The 23,122-nt window shown below is 36.0% G+C and overlaps 1 protein-coding gene across 5 annotated transcripts in view; it reads right to left on the bottom strand.

Annotated features, from left to right (window-relative positions):
* LOC121761751 (receptor-like protein 52) overlaps nt 1-22,602 on the bottom strand; it is a 43,530-nt gene extending 20,928 nt beyond the window's left edge. The window contains exons 1-6 of one of the 5 annotated variants that reach the window (XM_042157399.1): nt 21,484-22,602; nt 21,261-21,332; nt 20,939-21,010; nt 19,926-19,997; nt 10,479-10,550; nt 9,906-9,977 (exon numbers count right to left, since the gene is read on the bottom strand). In XM_042157399.1, the coding sequence (XP_042013333.1) occupies nt 9,906-9,977; nt 10,479-10,550; nt 19,926-19,997; nt 20,939-21,010; nt 21,261-21,332; nt 21,484-22,600 (1,477 nt within the window). In that variant the 5' untranslated portion in view covers nt 22,601-22,602. Of the gene's footprint in view, nt 1-7,025; nt 8,394-9,133; nt 9,206-9,905; nt 9,978-10,478; nt 10,551-10,992; nt 11,065-11,313; nt 12,756-17,750; nt 19,187-19,349; nt 19,422-19,925; nt 19,998-20,938; nt 21,011-21,260; nt 21,333-21,483 lie in introns of those variants that run through there. The other 4 variants (XM_042157398.1, XM_042157400.1, XM_042157402.1 and 1 more) reach the window with 4 other exon arrangements.
* Nucleotides 22,603-23,122: the final 520 nt, after the last annotated feature.

The raw sequence follows: 23,122 nt of genomic DNA on the forward strand, positions 1-23,122 counted from the left end.
ATTACAGTAAGCACCCACCATAATATCAATAGCAAGTTTTCTAAGATTAGGATCCAAGACCGATACCCCAGCATCTTTTCCGAAAACCCTAGCAAGCATTGCTGCCCGAGTCCATCACGGAAAAAACCATTCCCAAACATGAATCCCAGGAGGCGGTTTCCCCCTTCAGCCTCGTCGTGCTCCTCATCGTCATCAATGTCCATGCCATCGTCTTCGGCAGCGTCGTCAAATTTTGTTGAATTATTAAACTCAATTACTTTATAATTAAGTTTATTAAAGTATTGGAAGCTTGGTGAACATTGTAGAGAAATCAAGAAAGGATAAATTCAAGTTGATGGGCAATTAAATATGATGAATGGCCTGGAGTTCTCGAGAAGATTACAAGTTGGCATGCAATTGGGATTATTAAATTAATTATGGAGCAACTAGAATTTACTAGATGTACTATGTCGGCTAGATAACCGACTTTAACATCTATAAATAGGTGTGTAGTTAGTAATTGTAATATTAATAAAAAATTAGAATTGTGAGTTAGAATTAGAGGAAGAGCTGTAGCTCAAGTTAGGAAGAAAGAAAGATTTGTAGTGCTGTAGCACTTTTAGTTTGAGTGTTTTTTGTAATCCTTTTTGTGAGAAGCTTATTAATACTTATCCTCCATATTTTATCCTTGTTGAGTGCTCCTATATTTTGTGTGTCAAATATCCAACAAATCTGGTATCAGAGCCACTCGATCCTACCTATGGCGGCAACGTTGAACATGGTTCAACCTCAGATTCCCAAATTAGAGAAACACAATTATGGGAATTGGAGTATTCAAATGCGAGTCTTGTTGCAATCACAAGAGTTGTGGGATATTATTCATGACGGCTACACCGAACCTGCCTCCCAAGAAGCCGAAGATGCCCTGACGAACAACCAGAAGAACGCCCTCAGAGACGCAAGGAAACGAGACAAGAAGGCGTTGTTCAATATCTACCAAGGTATTGATGAAACCACGTTCGAGAAAGTAAGTGCAGCCACCACGTCAAAACAAGCCTGGGAGATTCTGAAGAATTCTTTCACCGGCGTTGATAAGGTGATACGAGTTCGACTGCAGATCCTACGTGGTGAGTTCGAAAGTTTGGCCATGTCTGAAACGGAGAGCATTTCAGACTATTTCACAAGAACATTAGTTATTGTGAATCAAATGAAAAGGCAAGGAGAGATAGTCGAAGATGTTCGTGTCATTGAGAAAATTCTTCGTTCCTTGACGTCAAAATTTGAGCACGTCGTTGCGGCTATCGAAGAATCAAAAGATCTCAACACTATGTCAATCGACCAGTTACAGAGCAGCTTGGAAGTCCACGAGCAACGCATGAAGAAAAAGACCACTCCGTCACTTGAGCAGATGCTACAAGCGAAGATGTCAATACAAGAAGGCAAGAAGTTTGAGCCTGGGACATCACGTGGCGGATACAACAGAGGTCGAGGCTATCGTGGCCGAGGAGGACGCAACCAGAATTACCAAAATCAAGGAGGACGAGGCCGAAATTATCAAAACGAGGGAGGACGTCAAAATTCCACCTATCGAGGCAGAGGTCGAAATTTTTATGGACAACGAGGACGAGGAAGAGGGCAATACAGAGACGGTTATTCTCAAACCTATAATCAACCAAGGTTTGATAAAGCAAATGTGGAATGCTATACTTGTCACAAATTCGGGCATTACAGCTATGAATGTCCAACAGCCGGAAATACTAGGTCCAACCAACAAGTCCATTATGCCGATGGTGGAGACAATAATGAGCAGGTAATTTCAACCTCTCTTTTTACTCATAAAGGACTTGAGGGTGATCAGTGCAGCACGTGGTACTTGGATACTGGAGCTAGTAACCACATGTGCGGGAACAAGGAACTCTTCGTGGAGCTGAAAGAGACATCTTATGGGGATGTTACTTTTGGAGATTCCTCCAAAGTAGCGGTGCAAGGAAAATGTAATATCTTGATTAAGTTGAAGAATGGAAATCATGGTTTTATATATGACGTCTATTATGTGCCTGCCATGAAGAGCAATATTTTGAGTCTTGGTCAATTGCTGGAGAAAGGATTTGATGTTAATATCAAGAATTCTTATCTGTCTATCAATGATGCTCGAGGTAGTTTGGTTGCCTGTGTGAAGATGTCCAAAAATAGATTATTTGCATTGAACATAAAACATGATATGTTGAAGTGCTTGAATGCTATTGTTAAAGATGAATCGTGGTTATGGCATTTGCGTCTTGGACATCTGAATTTTGGTGGTTTGAAGCTTCTGTCTTCAAAGAATATGGTGAAAGGCTTGCCGCATATTGATCATCCTGAAGAAGTTTGTGAAGGATGCATGCTGGGAAAACATCACAGGCCAAGTTTCTCAAAAGAAATGAGATGGAGAGCATCACGTCCGTTGGAGATCATTCATACAGACGTTTGTGGTCCCCTAAAGCCTATTTCTACTGGAGGTAATCAGTATTTTCTAACTTTCATTGATGATTATTCCAGAAAGACTTGGGTGTATTTCTTGAAAAGGAAATCTGAGGTATTTGATATTTTCAAGGAGTTCAAAATTCTAGTTGAAAGGCAGAGTGGGCACTATATTAAAGTTCTCAGATCCGACCAAGGAGGCGAGTTCACATCCGATCTATTCGAAAAGTTTTGCAAGGATCATGGAATCGTTCACCAGCTTACACCTGCATATACTCCTCAACTGAATGGCGTTGTTGAAAGGAAGAACCGAACAATTCTTGATATGGCGAGGAGTATGATTAAAGGGAAGGACTTACCCCGAGAATTCTGGGCTGAAGCTATCGCAACAGCAGTATATCTTCTGAACCGGTGTCCCACCAAAAGTGTTCGCAACATGACGCCCGAAGAAGCATGGAGCTCGTTCAAGCCCAGTGTTGCGCACCTGAGAGTTTTTGGCTGCATTGCTTATGCCAAAATTCCTGAAGCTCGAAGAATCAAGCTTGATGATAAAGGCGAAAAGTGTATCTTCGTGGGATATGGAGATCGAGTAATGGGTTACAAATTGTATAACCCACTCACAAAGAAGGTGATCATAAGCCGCGATGTGGTGTTTGAAGAAGATCAAACATGGATCTGGGAGGATAAGAAAGCTGCAAGCTCGTCAGAAATTGTACCTGATCAGCAAGAAGATACACATGAAGTTGAAGAACCAGATTCACCAATATCATCTCAAGGTCCAGTCGGAAGGCCAAGAAGAATGCGCAATCTGAATGATATATATGAAGCTACTGAAGAAATTGATGGAGTTGGAGAAGAAAATGTGAATCTTATTTGTTTTTATATGGATGTTGATCCTATTGCTTATGCAGATGCTGCGCAAGACAGGAAATGGAAAATTGCAATGGATGAAGAAATCAATGCGATCGAGAAAAATGATACTTGGTCGTTGACAACACTGCCAGAAGGCCGAAAAGCAATTGGTGTGAAATGGGTGTTCAAAACAAAGAAAAATGCCAATGGTGAAGTGCAAAGGTACAAAGCGAGGTTAGTGGCGAAAGGATACAAGCAGAAGGCCGGAATTGATTATAGTGAAGTCTTTGCTCATGTTGCTCGTCTTGAGACGATCAGATTATTTATCTCACTGGCCGCCCAACACAATTGGAAGATCTATCAGCTCGATGTGAAGTCGGCTTTTCTAAATGGTTTTCTTGAAGAAGAAATTTACATGGAGCAACCTGAAGGTTATGTGAAACGAGGAGCTGAAGATAAAGTTTGCAGATTGAAGAAAGCTTTGTACGGGCTCAAGCAAGCTCCACGCGCATGGAATTCCAGAATTAATGAGTATTTTATGAAGAATAACTTTGTGAAGTGCCCTTTCGAACATGCTCTATACTTGAAGAAAGATGTTGCAGGTAACATGTTATTTGTTTGCCTATATGTTGATGATCTAATCTTTACTGGAAATTGTGAAGCAATGTTTCATAAATTCAAGAAGAGCATGATCAAGGAGTTCGAGATGACGGACATTGGTTTGATGGCACATTTTCTGGGAATTGAGGTAGTGCAAAATGAAGATGGGATATTTATTTCTCAAAGCTCTTTTGCAAAACAAATCTTGGAGAAATTCAAAATGGTGTCCTGCAATCCTGTTAACACTCCTGTGGCGATCGATCAAGAATTAAGGAAGCATGATGGTGAAGCAGAGGTGGATCCAACTTACTTCAAAAGCCTCGTTGGAAGTCTACGATATCTAACGTGCACTAGGCCTGATATTTTCTATGGAGTTGGATTAATCAGCAGATACATGGAAACGCCGTCACAGTCTCATTTGAATGCGGCCAAGAGGATTTTGCGCTATATTAAAGGTACGCTGAATGAAGGTATACTTTATCCCTCTAATCAAGAAGTTAAGCTCGTTGGTTATTCGGATAGCGATTGGGGAAAGACTTGGATGAAAGAAAGAGCACTACCGGCTACTGTTTTTATATTGGAGGTGCTGTCTTTACTTGGTCGTCAAAGAAGCAAGCGATAGTGACACTCTCAACATGTGAAGCCGAGTATGTTGCAGCAAGTTCAACGGTGTGCCATTGCATTTGGTTGAAAAATTTATTAACTTTTCTGGGATTCGCACAACAAGGCCTGACGGAGATATATGTTGATAATAAGTCTGCAATAGCACTTGCAAAGAATCCAGTGTTCCACGAAAGAAGTAAGCATATTGATACTCGTTATCACTTTATTCGGGAGCATGTGAACCAAAATGATGTGGAGTTGGTTTATTGCAAGTCACAAGACCAAGCTGCAGATATATTTACGAAGCCATTAAAACATGATGTTTTTAGAAGATTGAAGGTTATGCTTGGAATGAAGACCTTGAAGAATTGAGTTTAAGGGAGGATGTTGAATTATTAAACTCAATTACTTCATAATTAAGAAATATTAAGTTTATTAAAGTATTGGAAGCTTGGTGAACATTGATGAGAAATCAAGAAAGGATAAATTCAAGTTGATGGGCAATTAAATATGATGAATGGCCTGGAGTTCTCGAGAAGATTACAAGTTGGCATGCAATTGGGATTATTAAATTAATTATGGAGCCAACTAGAATTTACTAGATGTACTATGTCGGCTAGATAACCGACTTTAACATCTATAAATAGGTGTGTAGTTAGTAATTGTAATATTAATCAAAAATTAGAATTGTGAGTTAGAATTAGAGGAAGAGCCGTAGCTCAAGTTAGGAAGAAAGAAAGATTTGTAGTGTTGTAGCACTTATAGTTTGAGTGTTTTTTGTAATCCTTTTTGTGAGAAGCTTATTAATACTTATCCTCCATATTTTATCCTTGTTGAGTGCTCCTATATTTTGTGTGTCAAATATCCAACAAATTTTACGGAAGAAGGCGGGAATTTGCTCATCATTCCCGGGAACTCATTGAATATATCCTCGTCGCATACGGGCGTATCATACACTAGCATCGACATGATATCCTCGTCGTATACAAGCTTATCATCTACCGGCATCGGCAATATATCCTCATCGTATACAGGCTGATCATAAACCGGCATCAACAATATATTGGTGTTACTATTGTTTAGTTGTTCGGGGAGCTCATAGAATATATCCTCGTCATATACAGACGTATTATACATCGGCATCGAAAATATTATGCTATCACTATTCTTCGATGGTCCATCGAACGACGTACCGACGCATTAGACCTCATCGGGTTGGATTTCTGCCGCCGCTTCTCCCGTCGCTGGAGGTCTCAAACCTGTTGTCGCAGATCATCGATCTCGATGTCGCGCTGGAGGTCTCAAACCTGTTGTTTTAGATCATCAATCTCGATGTCGTGCAGATCACGTTGTCGTGCAACCTCTTTGTTTGGGAGATCTCCACGTCCCCAACCACGACCGCTACCACAAGCATCGCCACGTCTGCCGCCATTTCTACATTCAGCCACTGATAATCAACCTGGATGGTGATACCAAATGATGCAGAACGTATGGAGAAAAAGACTGAACTCAAAGAATTGAGAAATTTAGAGTATAAAAATCCCAATGTAAAAATAATATTCAAAGTCTGTCTTTTAAGGTCAAAAATGAAGCCTTTAAATCATTAATTAATTAAGCCAGTTGTTTTCCATACTCATAAGAAAAGGCGTACAAATAAATTGAGAAGAGTCTTATATATGGAGGATCACTTATGTTACATTTATAGTCCTTTATTTACCTAAAAGAGTAGCAAATATCCGATTATTTATTCTGATGATGATGATAAAAAAATCAATTATGTATACGGTTAATTATGAAAGATGAACATTCACTTCCCAGCCTAAATGAAATTAATCAAAATTAGGACTTTCGGTACTCATGGATACCCCAAACTCAAAAATAGTCTAAAGGAAACAATCGGTATCTCACACAATATGTTTTTTGAGTACTCAAATACCCGCCACAGGTTTCCGAACCCGACGAATCGAGCTCTCAAATACTCATAAACTTATAAACTTATGAAAAATAAAACTAGAAGGAAAATAACTAAGTAAAATAGGAAAATCTAATTTGTAGAAAGAAAAACAATTACTTTTAATATTTTTCCATCTACTAATTATATTAACTAGGAAATAGATAAAACCTAAAATATAACTTGCTTAACGTCCGAGTCTTATATTCTATAACTGCATCACCCTTATCGCCCTTGAGCTATTTGAACAAGCACATCTTGTGCTATGCAATACACTTTGTAGTTTGAACTTTTAAAATTTACAAAATAATTTAAATTTTGATGTGATGTTCACTTTATGTAGAACGTTGGAGTTTTTGTTGGGTGTATTCTTAATGTGACAATTGAAAGATAGTCCCTTCTTTGGGTGGCACAGGATTTTTTGTAGTTTTATTTAGTGAATTAGGTGAAGAGTATAAAATAAGAATGATGAAATAAAGTAGATAAAAAAAGGTCTTTATTTTTAAAAATGAATCATGGACAAACTAAAAAGTAAAGTGAGTCCTCCTCGATGGATGGGGAGGAGTACTAGTTTGTAAAATACACAACATAAATTAGCTTTAATTCTTAACATAATTTTATACACTGCAACAACTCCAAATTTGAAATTGAGCACAACCACAGGAGTAGAAACGCAACTCAAACACAAGCTCTCATGACATCCAAAAACGTAAAAAAAGTAATTCGAAACAACCAATGAATGAGTCCCAAATTAAACACAAGGAAAGCACAAAATCCTCCTTTAGTCTTCCAATCTATGTTCCCCTGAGTGTTGGTGCAGCTCCGCTGTGTCTCTTCTTCGTCTTATATGTATAACCAACCCCAAAAAAGAATTCCACTAACCATCTTGGCCTTCCACTCCTTATAATCATGTATCCAATTCCAATCCCAACTACGAATCCACTTCCATATCCCATCACAACACTTCGCCAACCAAATCCATCTATGAATTCATATTCATCATCACTTTCTTCTTCTCCAGGATGCACCGATTTCCCATTCTCGTCTTTGCATTTTCTCGTCAATGGAACACCACACAATCCCAAGTTTCCTATATATGAGTCATTCTCAAATGTGTTGAACTGGTTAGATCGGGGTATTTGCCCAACAAGATTGTTCATTGAAAGGTTTAATTTCGCAAGAAATGTCAACCTTGTCAATTCACCTGGAATTTCTCCATCCAGTTTGTTTGTTGACAAATCCATCGATTCGAGTTGGCTCATGTTTCCAAGAGATGAAGGTATATGTCCTATGAGGCTATTGTGGGATAGGTTCAAGTATTTGAGAATCTTAAGATTTCCTATGGAAGGTGGAATAGTCCCAGAGAAACTATTTGAGGATAAATCAATTGTTGTGAAGGTATCAAGTAGTCTATTCAACAACTGATCCTGACCTTTCAAGGTGATTATCATATCCACAAAAGCTAGATACTGGTCATCTTCTTCTTTTTCTATGTCATAAGAACTCTCTGTGTCATCTCTTTGCTTTTCCTCTATCATTGCTATGAAATTCTTGAAATATCTTTCAGGGAGAGAGCCTACAAATGCATTATGAGATATATCTAGAACTTGTAACATAGGAAATGGAAGTTTGGTAGGCGAAGGAAGTGATAAGTTGCCATCAAACTTGTTAGACTTCAACACTAGCACTTTAAGCTTGGGAAGGCGTTCCATCCAAAAGGGAAATTCATCTTGTATTCTATTATTTCCAATGTCGAGACCCCTTAGACTTTGGCAATTGACTAAGGATTTAGGTAATCGTCCGTGGAATTTGTTATTACCCAAATTGATGGAAACGAGACTACAATTCTCAGAAAAGATAGATGGAATGAGGCCACTAAGGTGATTCATGTTTAGGTGAAAGAGGATCAATGATCTGCTTAAGTTTCCAAAGCACTGTGATATTCTTCCTTCAAAAGTATTATTCAAGAGAAGAAGATATGAGCTCTTTCTACTTTTGTTCTAGTCTAGTAATGGAATTCCATTTTAATGAAGGGGTTTAGATGTATTCCGACTCAGGGAGTGACGCACAACAATTATGCGTCGTTATTAATGAACGACGCACAACCCTTATGCGTCTTTGGTTAATGACGCACAAGGGTTATGCGTCGTTCAAAGACGCATAAGAATTATGCGTCTTACCCTAGTGACGCATAACCCTTATGCGTCACACTGGTAAGCATTTCCGCCTGTCACCCGGGTGACCCGGGTTCGATCCCTGGCAACGGCGCAATTTTTTAAGTGATTAGTATTTGATAAAAATGAGTTATTCTAAACATTTATTTTTGGCAATGCTTACCAAAAATTATGCGCCTTTGCCGGGGATCGAACCCGGATCACCCGGGTGACAGGCGGGAATGCTTACCAGTGTGACGCATAAGGGTTATGCGTCATTAGGGTAAGACGCATAATTCTTATGCGTCTTTGAACGACGCATAACCCTTGTGCGTCATTAACCAAAGACGCATAAGGGTTGTGCGTCGTTCATTAATAACGACGCATAAGGGTTGTGCGTCACTCCCTGAGTCGGAATACAACTAAACTTCTTCATTAAAATGGAATTCCATTAACATGCATTACCCAAAAAAGAATTGTTCCAAGAAGGAATATCGAAGATGTGACAGCTTGCAGAGGGAGGATGAGAGCTCACCATTTAATTTGTTGGAAGAGAGATATAAGTCCTCCATATTTGTAAGATTCCCAATGGTGGATGGAATTGTACCTTCAAACCATTTATTGAAATATAAGAAGGATATAAATCAAATTTCTTCACATCTAAAATTGTACTACATGCATATCATGTTGTGAACTAAACTAATACTCCATATTATAGATAAAAGCACCATTTGATTTGTAGGGACATATACTATAGCCATAACTCATAAGTATGTATTCTCAATTGTGGATGGTACAAGTTTGAGACATATCACTACAAAATAAACGCCAATTAGTGACGGAATAGTGACAGCGACAGTTAGCTCAAGAATTAGTGACAGACAAAATGACTGAAAACCTTCAGTCACTATTAAGTGACGGATTACTATTCACTAATACTAACTTACCATTTATGTTTTCCGTCATCAAGTGGATTAGTAACTTTAGTGACTTATAAATCCGTCACTAAAGTTTTATAGTGACAAGTATTTTAATGACGCACCTGCCAATACCAATTCTGCCACTAACCATGTTAAGTGCCTAATGTATGAACTTTTCAATGTCTTGTGTTCGAACATATCTAGATTATTCATGTTAATATCCAGAGTAACGAAATTCACTACTCATACCTAGCTCGCATATAGGAAATCATTATAACAAAAACTATTATAAAAATGACATAATATGCTATGTATTCTGAGAGTTATAAAAATGCGCAACAAGATTATTTAATGAATGTCTAGTTGCAGACGAGAATGGGAGCTCACCATTTAATTTGTTGGAAGAGAGACCTAAGGCCCGCAGATTTGTAAGATTTCCAATGGTGGATGGTATTGGACCTTCAAATCATTTATTCGAAATATAAGAAGGATATGAATCAAATTTCTTTACTTTTAAAAATGTAGACGGACAACAATATAGGAAATCTGCCTAGCTTGCATATAGGAAATCAGGGTTGTATTATATACCAAACTAGTTTTAAACACTGAACGCCAAACACATCATTATATAATAATGCAGAGTTCATTACAACTTTATTTGTAGTTCATTATAGGGAATTCTGAGATTTAAAAACAATGACATCATCATGCATAATTTAGAAATCTAGTTCATTATATGTTTGTTATTAGTTCATTATAATGAACTCAATGTTATCATATAATGATGTTGTTCGGCGTTTAAGGTTTAAGAGTGGTTCGGTATTGATCGTAATCCTAGGAAATCATTATAACAAAAACTATTATAAAAATGACATAATATGCTATGTATTCTGAAAGTTATAAAAATGCGCAACAAGATTATTTAATGAATGTCTAGTTGCAGACGAGAAGGGAGCTTACCATTTAATTTGTTGAAAGAGAGATTTAAGGTCCACATATTTGTAAGATTCCCAATGGTGGATGGTATTGGACCTTCAAACCATTTATTCGAAATATAAGAAGGATATAAATCAAATTTCTTTACATCTAAAATTGTACTACATGCATATTATGTTGTGAACTAAACTACTACTCCATATTGTAGATAAAAGCACCATTTAATTTGTTGAGACATATATATCCATAACTCACAAGTATAGATTCTCAATTGTGGATAGTACAAGTTTGAGAATTAGCCATTACTAATATGGTAATATCCCGAGGAACAAAATTCATGTTCTAGCAGGCATGTAGGGAATCAATATAACAAAATATTCTAGAAATGACATAGTATTTTAGGTTTATATTGAGATATTTATATAATGTCACTTCATACTAGCATGACATCTTGCACTCGAGTAGTTATTAAATTTGGTATTTGGCCAACAAGATTACTCAAGAGATGTCAAGTTGCAAATGGAAGATGAGAGCTCACCATTTAATCTGTTGGAAGAGAGAAGCAAGTACACCAGATTTGTAAGACTCCCAATGGTTGATGGTAATGGACCTTCGAACAATATATTTTAAAGTTAAATAAGGATATAAATCAAAATTCTCTACTCTTAAAATGTAAATGTATGAATAGCATTTTAATAGCACATTTATGAGTAATGCATTGCATTCTTTATAAAAAGTATTTAATTCAAAATCATGATCGTTTCAAACCGTCATTAAAAAGAAAAAGAAATTCACTATGGAATACAATGCATTGTTTTCCAACTCCCATTCAATCGGTTTACGCCTCTAGGTATTTCACCTGAAAAATTATTGATTGAAAGGTCCAGCCACCTCATTTTTTGTAGGTTTCCTATCTCTGGTGGGATGCTGCCTGAAAACGAGTTATAAGAGAGAAATAGATAATCGAGGTTTGTGAGCAAGCCTATTTCTGATGGAAGTTCCCCACTGAATTCATTGTCTAGAATTTCTAGTGCGATTAGTTTTCTCCAACTCTTGAAGAAACGGGGCAATATTTCACCAGTCAGGCTATTACCAGTTAGTATCAAATAAGATATATTGCCCAGATTTGAAAAGGATGGCGGCAATGGCCCCGAGAGTGAATTCTGGGATAAATCTAAGTAGGTCAGCTTGTTACACAGGCCGAGCTCTCGGGGAATGGAGGAATTGAACCTGTTCCTTCGAAGATCTAGACTTTGGAGATTCGTGAGTAGGCCGAGCTCTCGGGGAATGGAGGAATTGAATCTGTTCAGTCTAAGGTCTAGAGTTCGGAGATTCGTGAGTAAGCCTATAGAAGTAGGGATTTCTCCTACAAACGAATTATTGTACAGCTCTAGATTTTGCAGGCTTGGAATAAGGCTTACTGTATCAAGAATGTTGCCAGAGAAAAAGTTGTTGCCGAGGTGAAGATCCTTCAACTTGGAGAGGTTAGTGATATTTGGTGACAGGGGGCCTTGAAAACTATTGCTGGTGAGGTTAAGATATTCGAGTTTGACCAATTTGGTGAACAAAGTTTCAGGAATTTGGCCTGTGAAGGTGTTTAGAGACAAATGAAGGAAAGTAAGGTTGAGACATGTGGTTATGAAGTGTGGGAATTCAGAGTTGATCTCATTCCAACCAAGATTAAGGTGAGTTAGGAAAGGAAAAGTGGGAAATCTAGACCAGTCAGGAGATTTAAAGTAATTAGACCCCAAATCCAAGAAGCAAACCTTCCTCAGATTGCCAATCTGATATGGGATTTCTCCAACCATATGGTTCTTGGAGAAGCTCAAGTATCGAAGCTCTGTCAAGCGGCCGATCTCTGGTGGAATGGCGCCAGAAAACAAATTGGTGGAGAGGTCCAAGAGAGTGAGGCTTGTGAGGTTGCCAAGAGCAGCTGGTATGGAGCCGTAGAGATAATTCCCATTGAGGTTGAAAGTGGTGAGATTCAGCAATGCAGTGAAATGGAACAGGTCCAATGTCCCTGCAAGGCCTGCAACGGGGAGATCAATCCTAGAGACAAATCCCTCATCGTTGCAGCGAATGCCAATCCATCTGCAGTGGTTGCTGATGTTGTTGACGGACCAAGACTTAAGAGAAGCAGAAGATGATAGGCTGGATTTCCATCTTATCAAACTCTCTGCTTCATCTGTGGCTGCTCCTGAAGGACACAGACACAGACACAGTGTTAGGAGAGAAAGATATGTAGGGAAAAGGTATGTTGTTTTCATGGCTGTGTTTTTTTCTTTGTCTATCTACCCTGCTTCAATTGCCTATTTATATACAAACTAGGAGATGCCTTTTTACTCAAAATTAAAATACTATATTCCAACAAATATGTCTGAAACCTTCTCTAATAACATTTTTTCAAAGTCAAGTCAGCTACAAAGTGTAAAATTTCCAAACTTGTGTTGCCCCACTGGAAATTGAGGGATGCTTGGTGTTTGATGTTACACAAACAATAAAGTAAAAACCGAAACAAAAAGTTAAGAGTAAAAATAGAAACGAAAAAAATAGAGGGAAGCTTGGTGTTTGATGGGGTAGATAAGCAGTAGAAAATTGGTCAGCTTTGATACAGATAAATTAACTCTAACAATAAACACAATGACATAATGACGTAAACACAAAACAAGAATTTTTGATAGAACAAACATGTTATTTGGGAAGCCTAAATAAATGTAAACACAAAGTAAGTTTCTTGGAGTGGTGGTCCAATTATTTTTCAAAATAATGTGAAATGAGTAAATTTTGGAGATAAAATAAAAAAGACTATTCACAAGGCATATAATAACGTTTTTTAGTTGGTCAAATAAGTTACATGCAATGGGACCAAGAGCAGTGACAGAAAAAGAAAGGACTTTTAATTAAGCAGAAATCCAACTTGCAAATTTGAAAGACAAATGAAGAGAGTGAAGCGCGACTAAGTTATGATCACAAATAATGTAGAAATTGTTTGAAATAGTTCATTTCAAGATAATGTAGCAATTGTGGTTTTAATTGACGAAAGAATTTTCCAACCAACTTATAAATCAATACTACAAATAATCCATGGGAAAAGACAAAATAGTAAAGCCTTGACTAACTTATTATCGCCTATAACTGACGATGAGTGTTGATCAAAACTAAAATAATATCCCGTCCGGTCCGTTCCAAGTTATGTAAGCCGCCTTCTCTTTTGAGCTGTGAATATTACTTGAGTCATATTGCAAGTCAGGCCCCACTAAAAAGCTTTTCCAATCAATGTTAACTTACTTGAAGTGTGATTGAGGCTAAGAAGAAAAAACTGCCTACTTTGATGTTGGAAAAGGCAAAAGGGTCTATGACTATTTACTAATCTTGTGAATTAAAAAAATATAAAATATAAAAAATAAACTTCTAATCAATTCATAGCAAGTCATTGTTTGTGTCACTAGAATGTAAGTTTCAAATAAATTTCTGTAATTTGGAAATGAATTAAATAAATTTAAACACAACATCTAATGCTAATTATATTTAACGTTGGAATTGAGTATGATATGCAAATATATCTTTCAACAACAATGGGATTCAAACTTAAGTGCTTTAAAATAAAGTGAGGAATAATATTTTTTGTTTGAGTCGGTAGAGAGAGGGTAAGTGCTTGAAGTGAGAAGCAATATAGTACTAATATTTTTGTTGAGTAAAACCTTTCTTGGAAAAATGAAGTGATTGAAAGGGAAACATAAATTATGGGTTTCATTGTTTCTCTTTCTACGATTTCCCTCTTTCTCTACTTTCCTGTCTTTCTTTGTAACGCTTGCATCAGTTAATTGTCCAATTGAAAAAACGAAGACTAGAAGATATATGCGACAAACCAGTCAAGTCCAATTGAAAAATGAGTGAATTTGGAGGCAAAAGCGACAAAGACTTTTACAAGGTGTTTACTGCATAATTAAGCTAAATCAAATAAAGCCAACTATTTTTTTGTCCCATTAATGGAAAATGCATGATGAAGCAAAATCAAATAAGGCCTCATATTTTCTGGTCCCATTAATGAAAAATCAAAGAAGCTTCTCAAATAAACTCCAAACAAGTCACTGTTTGTGTCACTAGAATGTAAGTTTCAAATGAATTTCGTAATTTTGGAAATGAATTAATTAATTTTTAAACACAGCATCTAATGCTAATTATATTTAACGTAGGAATTGAGAATGATATGTAAGCATAAATTACACCTAAAAATACATCCATGAATAATAATTTCATCAGCAATGAGATTCAAATTTGGTACTCCCCCGTCCCAACTAAGTTGAGTCGTACTCATTTTTGGGATGTCCCAACTAAATTAAGTCATTTTCTTTTTTTTTTTAAAAAAAACAATATAGTACATAATAATTTATTTGAGTAAAAGCTTTGATGGAAAAAGGAAGTGATTGAAAGGGAAACATAAATGGGTCCAAGAGGCATGCCTTACAAGAAGGTTAGAGAATGGACTTTGATTTAAGCATAAGACGACTTGGATTTGCATCACATATTTTTTTCTATGGAATTAACTATTTTCAACCTCTCTTTTTTATTTAATTTGACTATTGGTTGTTTATATACATAGTGTCAGTTTGATATTTATTCGTATACATATATGCTATGATGAAATGTTACGTGTACTCGTTTATTTATAACTAGTGGCTAGAGGTCTTTGGTTTGAGTCTCATCAATCTGTGAATTACATTTTTAATTTATTTGGAAGACTAATATATTAGGGAATCGTATGCGAAGAATAATACCCTAAATACTAATAATAGAAATTCATATAGAGAAGTATGATAAAAAGAATATGTGTATGTAAATGGGCCGAGAATTGCATTGGTGAAACCCATCTTGGGTTTTAATATTGGGCTGAGATTACAACAGTGAGATATTTGTTCTCATTAGAGCGTGGGGATTTTTGCAGATTTACAACACGATTTTTAATTTATTTTTTTCCTAAACGATTCTTTGAAATTTTAACAAATATTGTTCGCTTTTTAAAAAGATTTATAATAACAATAAAATTAAGATCTTAATTTTGAAGTTTTAGAATTTTATTTTCGTAAATTTATTAAAAATTCGGAATGCAACATGAACAAAAATATCCCAACGTAATTGCTTGCCACCCAAATTCATTTACAAATCCCAAATCATCAACTTCTTCTATCTGGATCAGAGGTACATCTTCATTCCTTTCACATTTCTCCGTCAAAGGAAATCCACACAATCCCACATTCCCCGCATACGAGTCATTTTCAAATGTGGAAAACTGCAAAGACTGTGGCACTGGCCCCACTAGATTATTCATCGAAAGGTTCAATTTCAAAAGAAAAGTCAGCCATGTCAGCTCACTCGGAATTTCTCCCTCCAGTTTGTTTGAAGACAAATCCAACGTTTCAAGCACGCTTACATTTCCAAGAGACGAGGGTATATGTCCCGTGAGAGTATTCCGCGACAAATTCAAATAGTTGAGAGAATTAAGGCTTCCTATAGGAACCCAAATACTCCCTGAAAATCATTGGAAGATAAGTCGATAGTCGTAAAGGTTTCAACAGTCTCTGCAGTAACAAATCCAAACCTATCTTCCATATCTTTCATATCTTTTATTTAGTTATTTTTGATTTCATAGTATCTTTTTATATATTGTTTTCTTGTTCCCTAAGCTAGTATTCTAGTATTATAAATAGGGATAGGTTGTTATTATTTTATTCATTCAATGAATATATGAAATCAAATATTTGGCTCACATAAATTGTGCATCAAGAAACCCTCAATTAGGCTGTCGACGAGTGAAACTCGCGCCCAGCCAACCCCCTTCGCCGTTCACGTCGCCGACCCAACGTTTGGGCGCTCGACAACAACGGTACTTGTTTCTTGATTACGTGTGGAATTCGACGTTAAGGAGGAAGATCCTTAACAGCCACCGACATTATTTCCATTGAAATTGTTGATTTCGAATGATTGTATCTTCTATATTTTGTAAACTCAATCTAACTAATTATATATTCTCTAGTAAGTTAAAGTTCAATTATATACCCCTAAAGTCTTGGTTACCATCTTATTATATGAAATTCACTATGATTTTCAAAGATAAACAAACAATCATTTAATTAGTCCATGACACAAGTGATAAAATTGAGTAATCCCGTGAATATGTTGAATATTTGACACACTAATTAGTCCATGACACAAGTGATAAAATTGAGTAATCCCGTGAATATGTTGGATATTTGACACACAAAATATAGGAGTACTCAACAAGGATGAAATATGAAGGATAAATATTAATAGGCTTCTCACAAAATACACAAAAGTGCTTCAGCACTACACGATTTCTTTCTCTCTATCTAACTATGAGCCACAGCCCTTTTCTTCTAACTCTCTCAATTTGATTGATAATATAATGATCTACAACTACACCTATTTATAGTTATTCAAGGTTGGATAAAGTAGCTACCTAGTATACACATCTCCACTACGTGTCATGATTAGCTTAATTAGAAAGCCATCTCATACTAACCATATATTCCAACGCCTATTACATATTGGAATTGTGGCTTTATTTTGACCATGAACAATTAAGTATTCTTCCACTATATGACGTAGAGGACTTGACTTGTAACCATCTTTTCAGCCATGAGAAATCACAAAATTTTCACCACTATTATGAGGTGGTAATGCAGCAACTTCATCATTTTTCTTAATCTTGAAGCAATTGAGTTTAATAAACTCAACAGAATCTAGACTTAAATGTGAACATTGAGCAATATTTAAAACAGTTTAATTATTGTTGTATTTAAGTTAGAAACCCGTAGTTGGGTCCAAATAAAGATATCGACCATGGAAATAGAAATTTATTTTGAGCCTGGAGAAAATATTTGGTGAAAAAAAGTTGAATTTTATTTTGGGCCTGGAGAAATTATTTGGTTTCTTCAGTTCTATCAATGAGCCTTTCATTGAATATCTGTGGCGTGAATAAGCTTGGTGTTTGCAATTAGTTCGACTGAATAAGCTAAATTAAGGGAAATTAATACAGAGTATTCTTTTGTTGGTGTTTGCAATTAGTTCGATTGAATATGCTAAATTAATGGAAATTAATACAGATACAGAGTACTCTTTTTTCGGTAACGATTAAGGTGTTTAGTAAAAGAACATTGTTTGTACAATTTATGATGCAAACCAAGTTTATAGTTTGAATTTTGAAAAATTACTACAAAATGTAACTTCACCCTTCAAAAAAATTGACAATGAAATGGGGGTGGGTGTATTCTGAAATTTGAAAATGGAATGTTTATTTATTTGAAATTTTCCAAAGTTTTACTCATCAATTTTCCTATACTATAGATTTTGCTTTTCAAATAAAGAACATTGGCAATAGTATATTAGAAGTAATGGTAAAAAGAAATAGAAAACACGACTAAAACACAAGCAATAGTTCCAAATCAAACACTAAAAAATCACACAATTCTCTTTATGGCTTTCCATATATCAAGTTCCCCTGCGTGTTGGTGCAGCCCGGTTGCGTTTCTGCTTCGTCTTATATTTATATCCAACCCCGAAAAAGAATTCTACTAACCATCTTGGCCTTCCACTTCTTATAATCACATAACCAATTCCAATCCCAACTATGAATCCACTTCCATATCCCATCACAACACTTTCCCAACCAAATCCATCTATAAATCCATTTTCATCATCTTCTTCTTCAGCAGGCTGTATCGATTCCCCATCCTCCTCTTTGCATTTTCTTGTCAACGGAAGTCCACACAATCCCATGTTTCCTATATATGAATCATTCTCAAATGTGGAAAACTGGTTAGATCGCGGTATTTGCCCAACAAGATTATTCATTGAAAGGTTTAATTTCGCAAGAAAGGTCAACCTTGTCAATTCACCTGGAATTTCTCCATCCAGTTTATTTGTTGACAAATCCATCGATTCAAGTTGACTCATGTTTCCAAGAGATGAAGGTATATGTCCTGTGATGCTATTGTGGGATAGGTTCAAGTATTTGAGAATTTTAAGATTTCCTATGGAAGGTGGAATAGTCCCAGAGAAACTATTGGAGGATAAATCAATTGTTGTGAAGGTATCAAGTAGTCTATTCAACAACATATCTTGACCTTTCAAGGTGATTATCATATCCACAAAACCTTGATACCTGTCATCTTCTTCTTTTTCTATGTCATAGGAACTCTCTTTGTCATCTCTTTGCTTTTCATCTATCATTGCTTTGAAATTCTTGAAATATCTTTCAGGTAGAGAGCCTACAAATGCATTATGACATATATCTAGAACTTGTAACATAGGAAATGGAAGTTTGGTAGGCGAAGGAAGTGATAAGTTGCCATCAAACTTGTTAGACTTCAACACTAGCACTTTAAGCTTGGGAAGGCGTTCCATCCAAAAGGGAAATTCATCTTGTATTCTATTATTTCCAATGTCAAGACCCCTTAGACTTTGGCAATTGACTAAGGATTTAGGTAATCGTCCGTGGAATTTGTTATTACCCAAATTGATGGAAATGAGACTACAATTCTCAGAAAAGATAGATGGAATGAGGCCATTAAATTGATTTTGGTTTAGATGAAAGATGGTCAAAATGCTGAAGTTCCCAAAGCACTGTGGTGGCAGTCTTCCTTCCAAAGTATTATTTGAGAGAAGAAGATAATAAAGCCATGACAACTTGCAGAGGGAGGATGGTATTGTACCTTCAAACCATTTATTTGAAATATAAGAAGGATATAAATCAAATTTCTATACATCTAATATTGTACATACATATCATGTTGTGAACTATTGGTAAATGTTGTGGAATGAGCCCTCAAGATTATTCAAGACATGACAAATTGCAAATGGAAGTTGGGAGCTCACCGTTTAATTTGTTGGAAGAGAGATCCAAGGATTCCAATTCTATAAGATTCCCAATGGTGGATGGAATTGGACCTTCAAACAATTTATTTGAAAGATAAAAGAAGGATATAAATTAAATTTATTTATATTGAAAAATACTCATTGGCAATATGGCGGTTATCCGCATTAGATATTAACATTTTACAGTAGAGGGACCACATAAAATCAAAAAGTCAGTTGTCAAGATGACCAATCTTTCATGAAATAACTCCCATAAATCAGAACGTTTAAATAAAGTTAGCATCATTTCCAGACATAAAAGTGTTGGCGAAAATATATGAACTTTTCAATAAAGTTAGCATCATTCACCCTAATATATGAACTTTTCAATATCCGCATTCTAACATATCTATATTATTCATGTTAATATCCAGAGTAATGAAATTCACTATTCATACCTAGCTCGCATATAGGAAATCATTATAACAAAAACTATTATAAAAATGACATAATATGCTATGTATTCTGAGAGTTATAAAAATGCGCAACAAGATTATTTAATGAATGTCTAGTTGCAGAGGGAGGATGGGAGCTCACCATTTAATTTGTTGGAAGAGAGAACTAAGGACTGCAGATTTGTAAGATTTCCAATGGTGGATGGTATTGTACCTTCAAACCACTTATTCGAAATATAAGAAGGATATACATCAAATTTCTTTACATCTAAAATTGTACTACATGCATATCATGTTATGAACTAAACTAATACTCCATATTGTAGATAAAAGCACCATAATTTGTTGAGACATATCCATATCTCGTAAGTATACATTCTCAATTGTGGATGGTACAAGTTTGAGAAATAGCCATTACTCATATGGTAATAACAAAATTCATGTTCTAGCAGGCATGTAGGGAATCACTATAACAAAATATTCTAGAAATGACATAGTATTTTAGGTTTATATTGAGATATTTATATAAGAACTCCAGATTTGTAAGACTCCCAATGGTGGATGGTAATGGACCTTCAAACAATATATTTTATAGTTAAATAAGGATATAAATCAAAATTCTTTACTTTTAAAATGTAAATGTATGAATAGCATTTTAATTGCACATTTATGAGTAATGCATTGCATTCTTTATAAAAAGTATTTAATTCAAAATGATGATCGTTTCAAACCGTCATTAAAAAGAAAAAGAAATTCACTATGGAATATAATGCATTGTTTTCCGACTCGTCATGTTGTGAACTAAACTACTACTCCATATTGTAGATAAAAGCACCATTTAATTTGTTGGGACATATATATCAATAACTCATAAGTATAGATCCTCAATTGTGGATGGTACAAGTTTGAGACATAGCCATTACTCTTATGGTAATATCCCGAGGAACAAAATTCATGTTCTAGCAGGCATGTAGGGAATCACTATAATAAAATATTCTAGAAATGACATAGTATTTTAGGTTTATATTGAGATATTTATATAATGTCACTTCATACTAGCATGACATCTTGCACTCGAGTAGTTATTAAATTTGGTATTTGGCCAACAAGATTACTCAAGAGATGTCAAGTTGCAAACGGAGGTTGGGAACTCACCATTTAATTTGTTGAAAGAGAGAACTAAGTCCACCAGATTTGTAAGACTCCAAATGGTGGACGGTAATGGACCTTCAAACAATATATTTTAAAGTTAAATAAGGATATAAATCAAAAGTCTTTACATTTAAAATGTAAATGTATGAATAGCATTTTAATTGCACATTTATGAGTAATGCATTGCATTCTTTATAAAAAGTATTTAATTCAAAATGATGATCGTTTCAAACCGTCGTTGAAAAGAATAAGAAATTCACTATGGAATATAATGCATTGTTTTACATGTTCCCACTCAATCGGTTTACGACTTGAGGTATTTTACCTGAAAAGATATTGGTTGAAAGGTACAACCACCTCATTTTTTGTAGGTTTCCTATCTCTGGTGGGATGCTGCCTGAAAACGAGCAATTATAGAGAGATTAACAAGGATATGCCAAGTTTCAAATTAATAAGTATATTGCATGTGAAACCAATATTGCCAAGGAATATAAAGCATTGTTTTCCAAGTTCCATGTGAAATCGGTTTATGACTTGAGGTATTTCACCTGAAAAGTTATTGGTTGAAAGGTCCAGCTCCCACAAATTTTGTAGGTTTCCTATCTCTGGTGGGATGGTGCCTGAAAACGAGTTATTATAGAGATACAGATGCTCGAGGTTTGTGAGCAAGCCTATTTCTGATGGAAGTTCCCCACTGAATTCATTGTCATATAGTCCCAAATAAGATAAATTGCCCAAATTTGACAAGGATGGCGGCAATGGCCCCGAGAGTGAATTCTGGGATAAATCTAAGTCGGTCAGCTTGTTACACAGACCGAGCTCTTGCGGAATGTTGCCAGAGAAGAAGTTGTTGCCGAGGCGAAGATCCTTTAACTTGGTGAGGCTAGTGATATTTGGTGACAGGGGGCCTTGAAAAGCATTACTGGAGAGGTCAAGATATTCAAGTTTGACCAAATTGGTGAACAATGATTCAGGAATTTGGCTTGTGAAGTTGTTTAGAGACAAATCAAGGAAAGTAAGGTTGAGACATGTGGTTATGAAGTGTGGAAATTCTGAGGTGAGTTCATTCCAACCAAGATTAAGGTGAGTGAGGAAAGGGAAAGTGGGAAATCTAGACCAGTCAGGAGATTTAAAGTAATTAGAGCCCAAATCCAAGAAGCGCACCTTCTTCAGATTGCCAATCTGATATGGGATTTCTCCTACCATTTGGTTTTCGGAGAAGCTCAGGTATCGAAGCTCTGTCAAGCGGCCGATCTCTGGTGGAATGGCGCTGGAAAACGGATTGTTGGAGAGGTCCAAGAGAGTGAGGCATGTGAGGTTGCCAAGAGCAGCTGGTACGGAGCCGTTGAGATAATTCCCGCTGAGGTTGAAAGTGGTGAGGTTCAGCAATGCAGTGAAATGGAACAGATCCAATGTCCCTGCAAGGCCTGAACCGGGGAGACTAATCCCAGAGACAGATCCCTCGTCGTTGCAGCGAATGCCAATCCATCTGCAGTGGTTGCTGATGTTGTTGACGGACCAAGACTCGAGAGAAGCAGAAGATGATAGGCTGGATTTCCATCTCATCAAAGCCTCTGCTTCACTTGTGGCTGCTCTTGAAGGACACACACATAGACACATGGTTAGGAGAGAAAGACATGCAAGAAAAAGGTGTGCTGTTTTCATGAATGATGTTTATATCTATCTACTCTGCTTCATTTGCCTATTTATATGCAAACTAGGAGATGCCCTATTAATCAAAATTAAAATATACTATATTCCAACAATAAAAAACAACTTCAATGTGCAAAACATAATTGTGAAACACGGCAAAGTTTGGCTTCTGGGAAAACATCGAAATGATTTAATGGGAAACATAATTGTGTACAAGACTTTTTTTCATGGAATAGTCAAGCTTGATTATTGGTGAGATGACTATATGTTGTTTACACACAAAGAGTCAATTTTGGGATTTGTTCCTATATTACATTTATATTACGACCACATAAGGTATAATATTACAAATACTTTATCAAAATCATTTATAATTTATGTTATGACCACATGAGTTATAACGTATTATTCCTATATTACATTTATATTTAGAAGCTCTAATATTAATCAGTTTTATCTAAACCATTATACTTCATTTTGAGAAGGCGTTAGGAAATAATAACTTTATAAACCATTATAGTACGCATTGACGAA

The sequence above is a fragment of the Salvia splendens genome, chromosome 13 (genome assembly GCF_004379255.2).
Source record: "Salvia splendens isolate huo1 chromosome 13, SspV2, whole genome shotgun sequence".
NCBI classification, from domain to species: domain Eukaryota; kingdom Viridiplantae; phylum Streptophyta; class Magnoliopsida; order Lamiales; family Lamiaceae; genus Salvia; species Salvia splendens.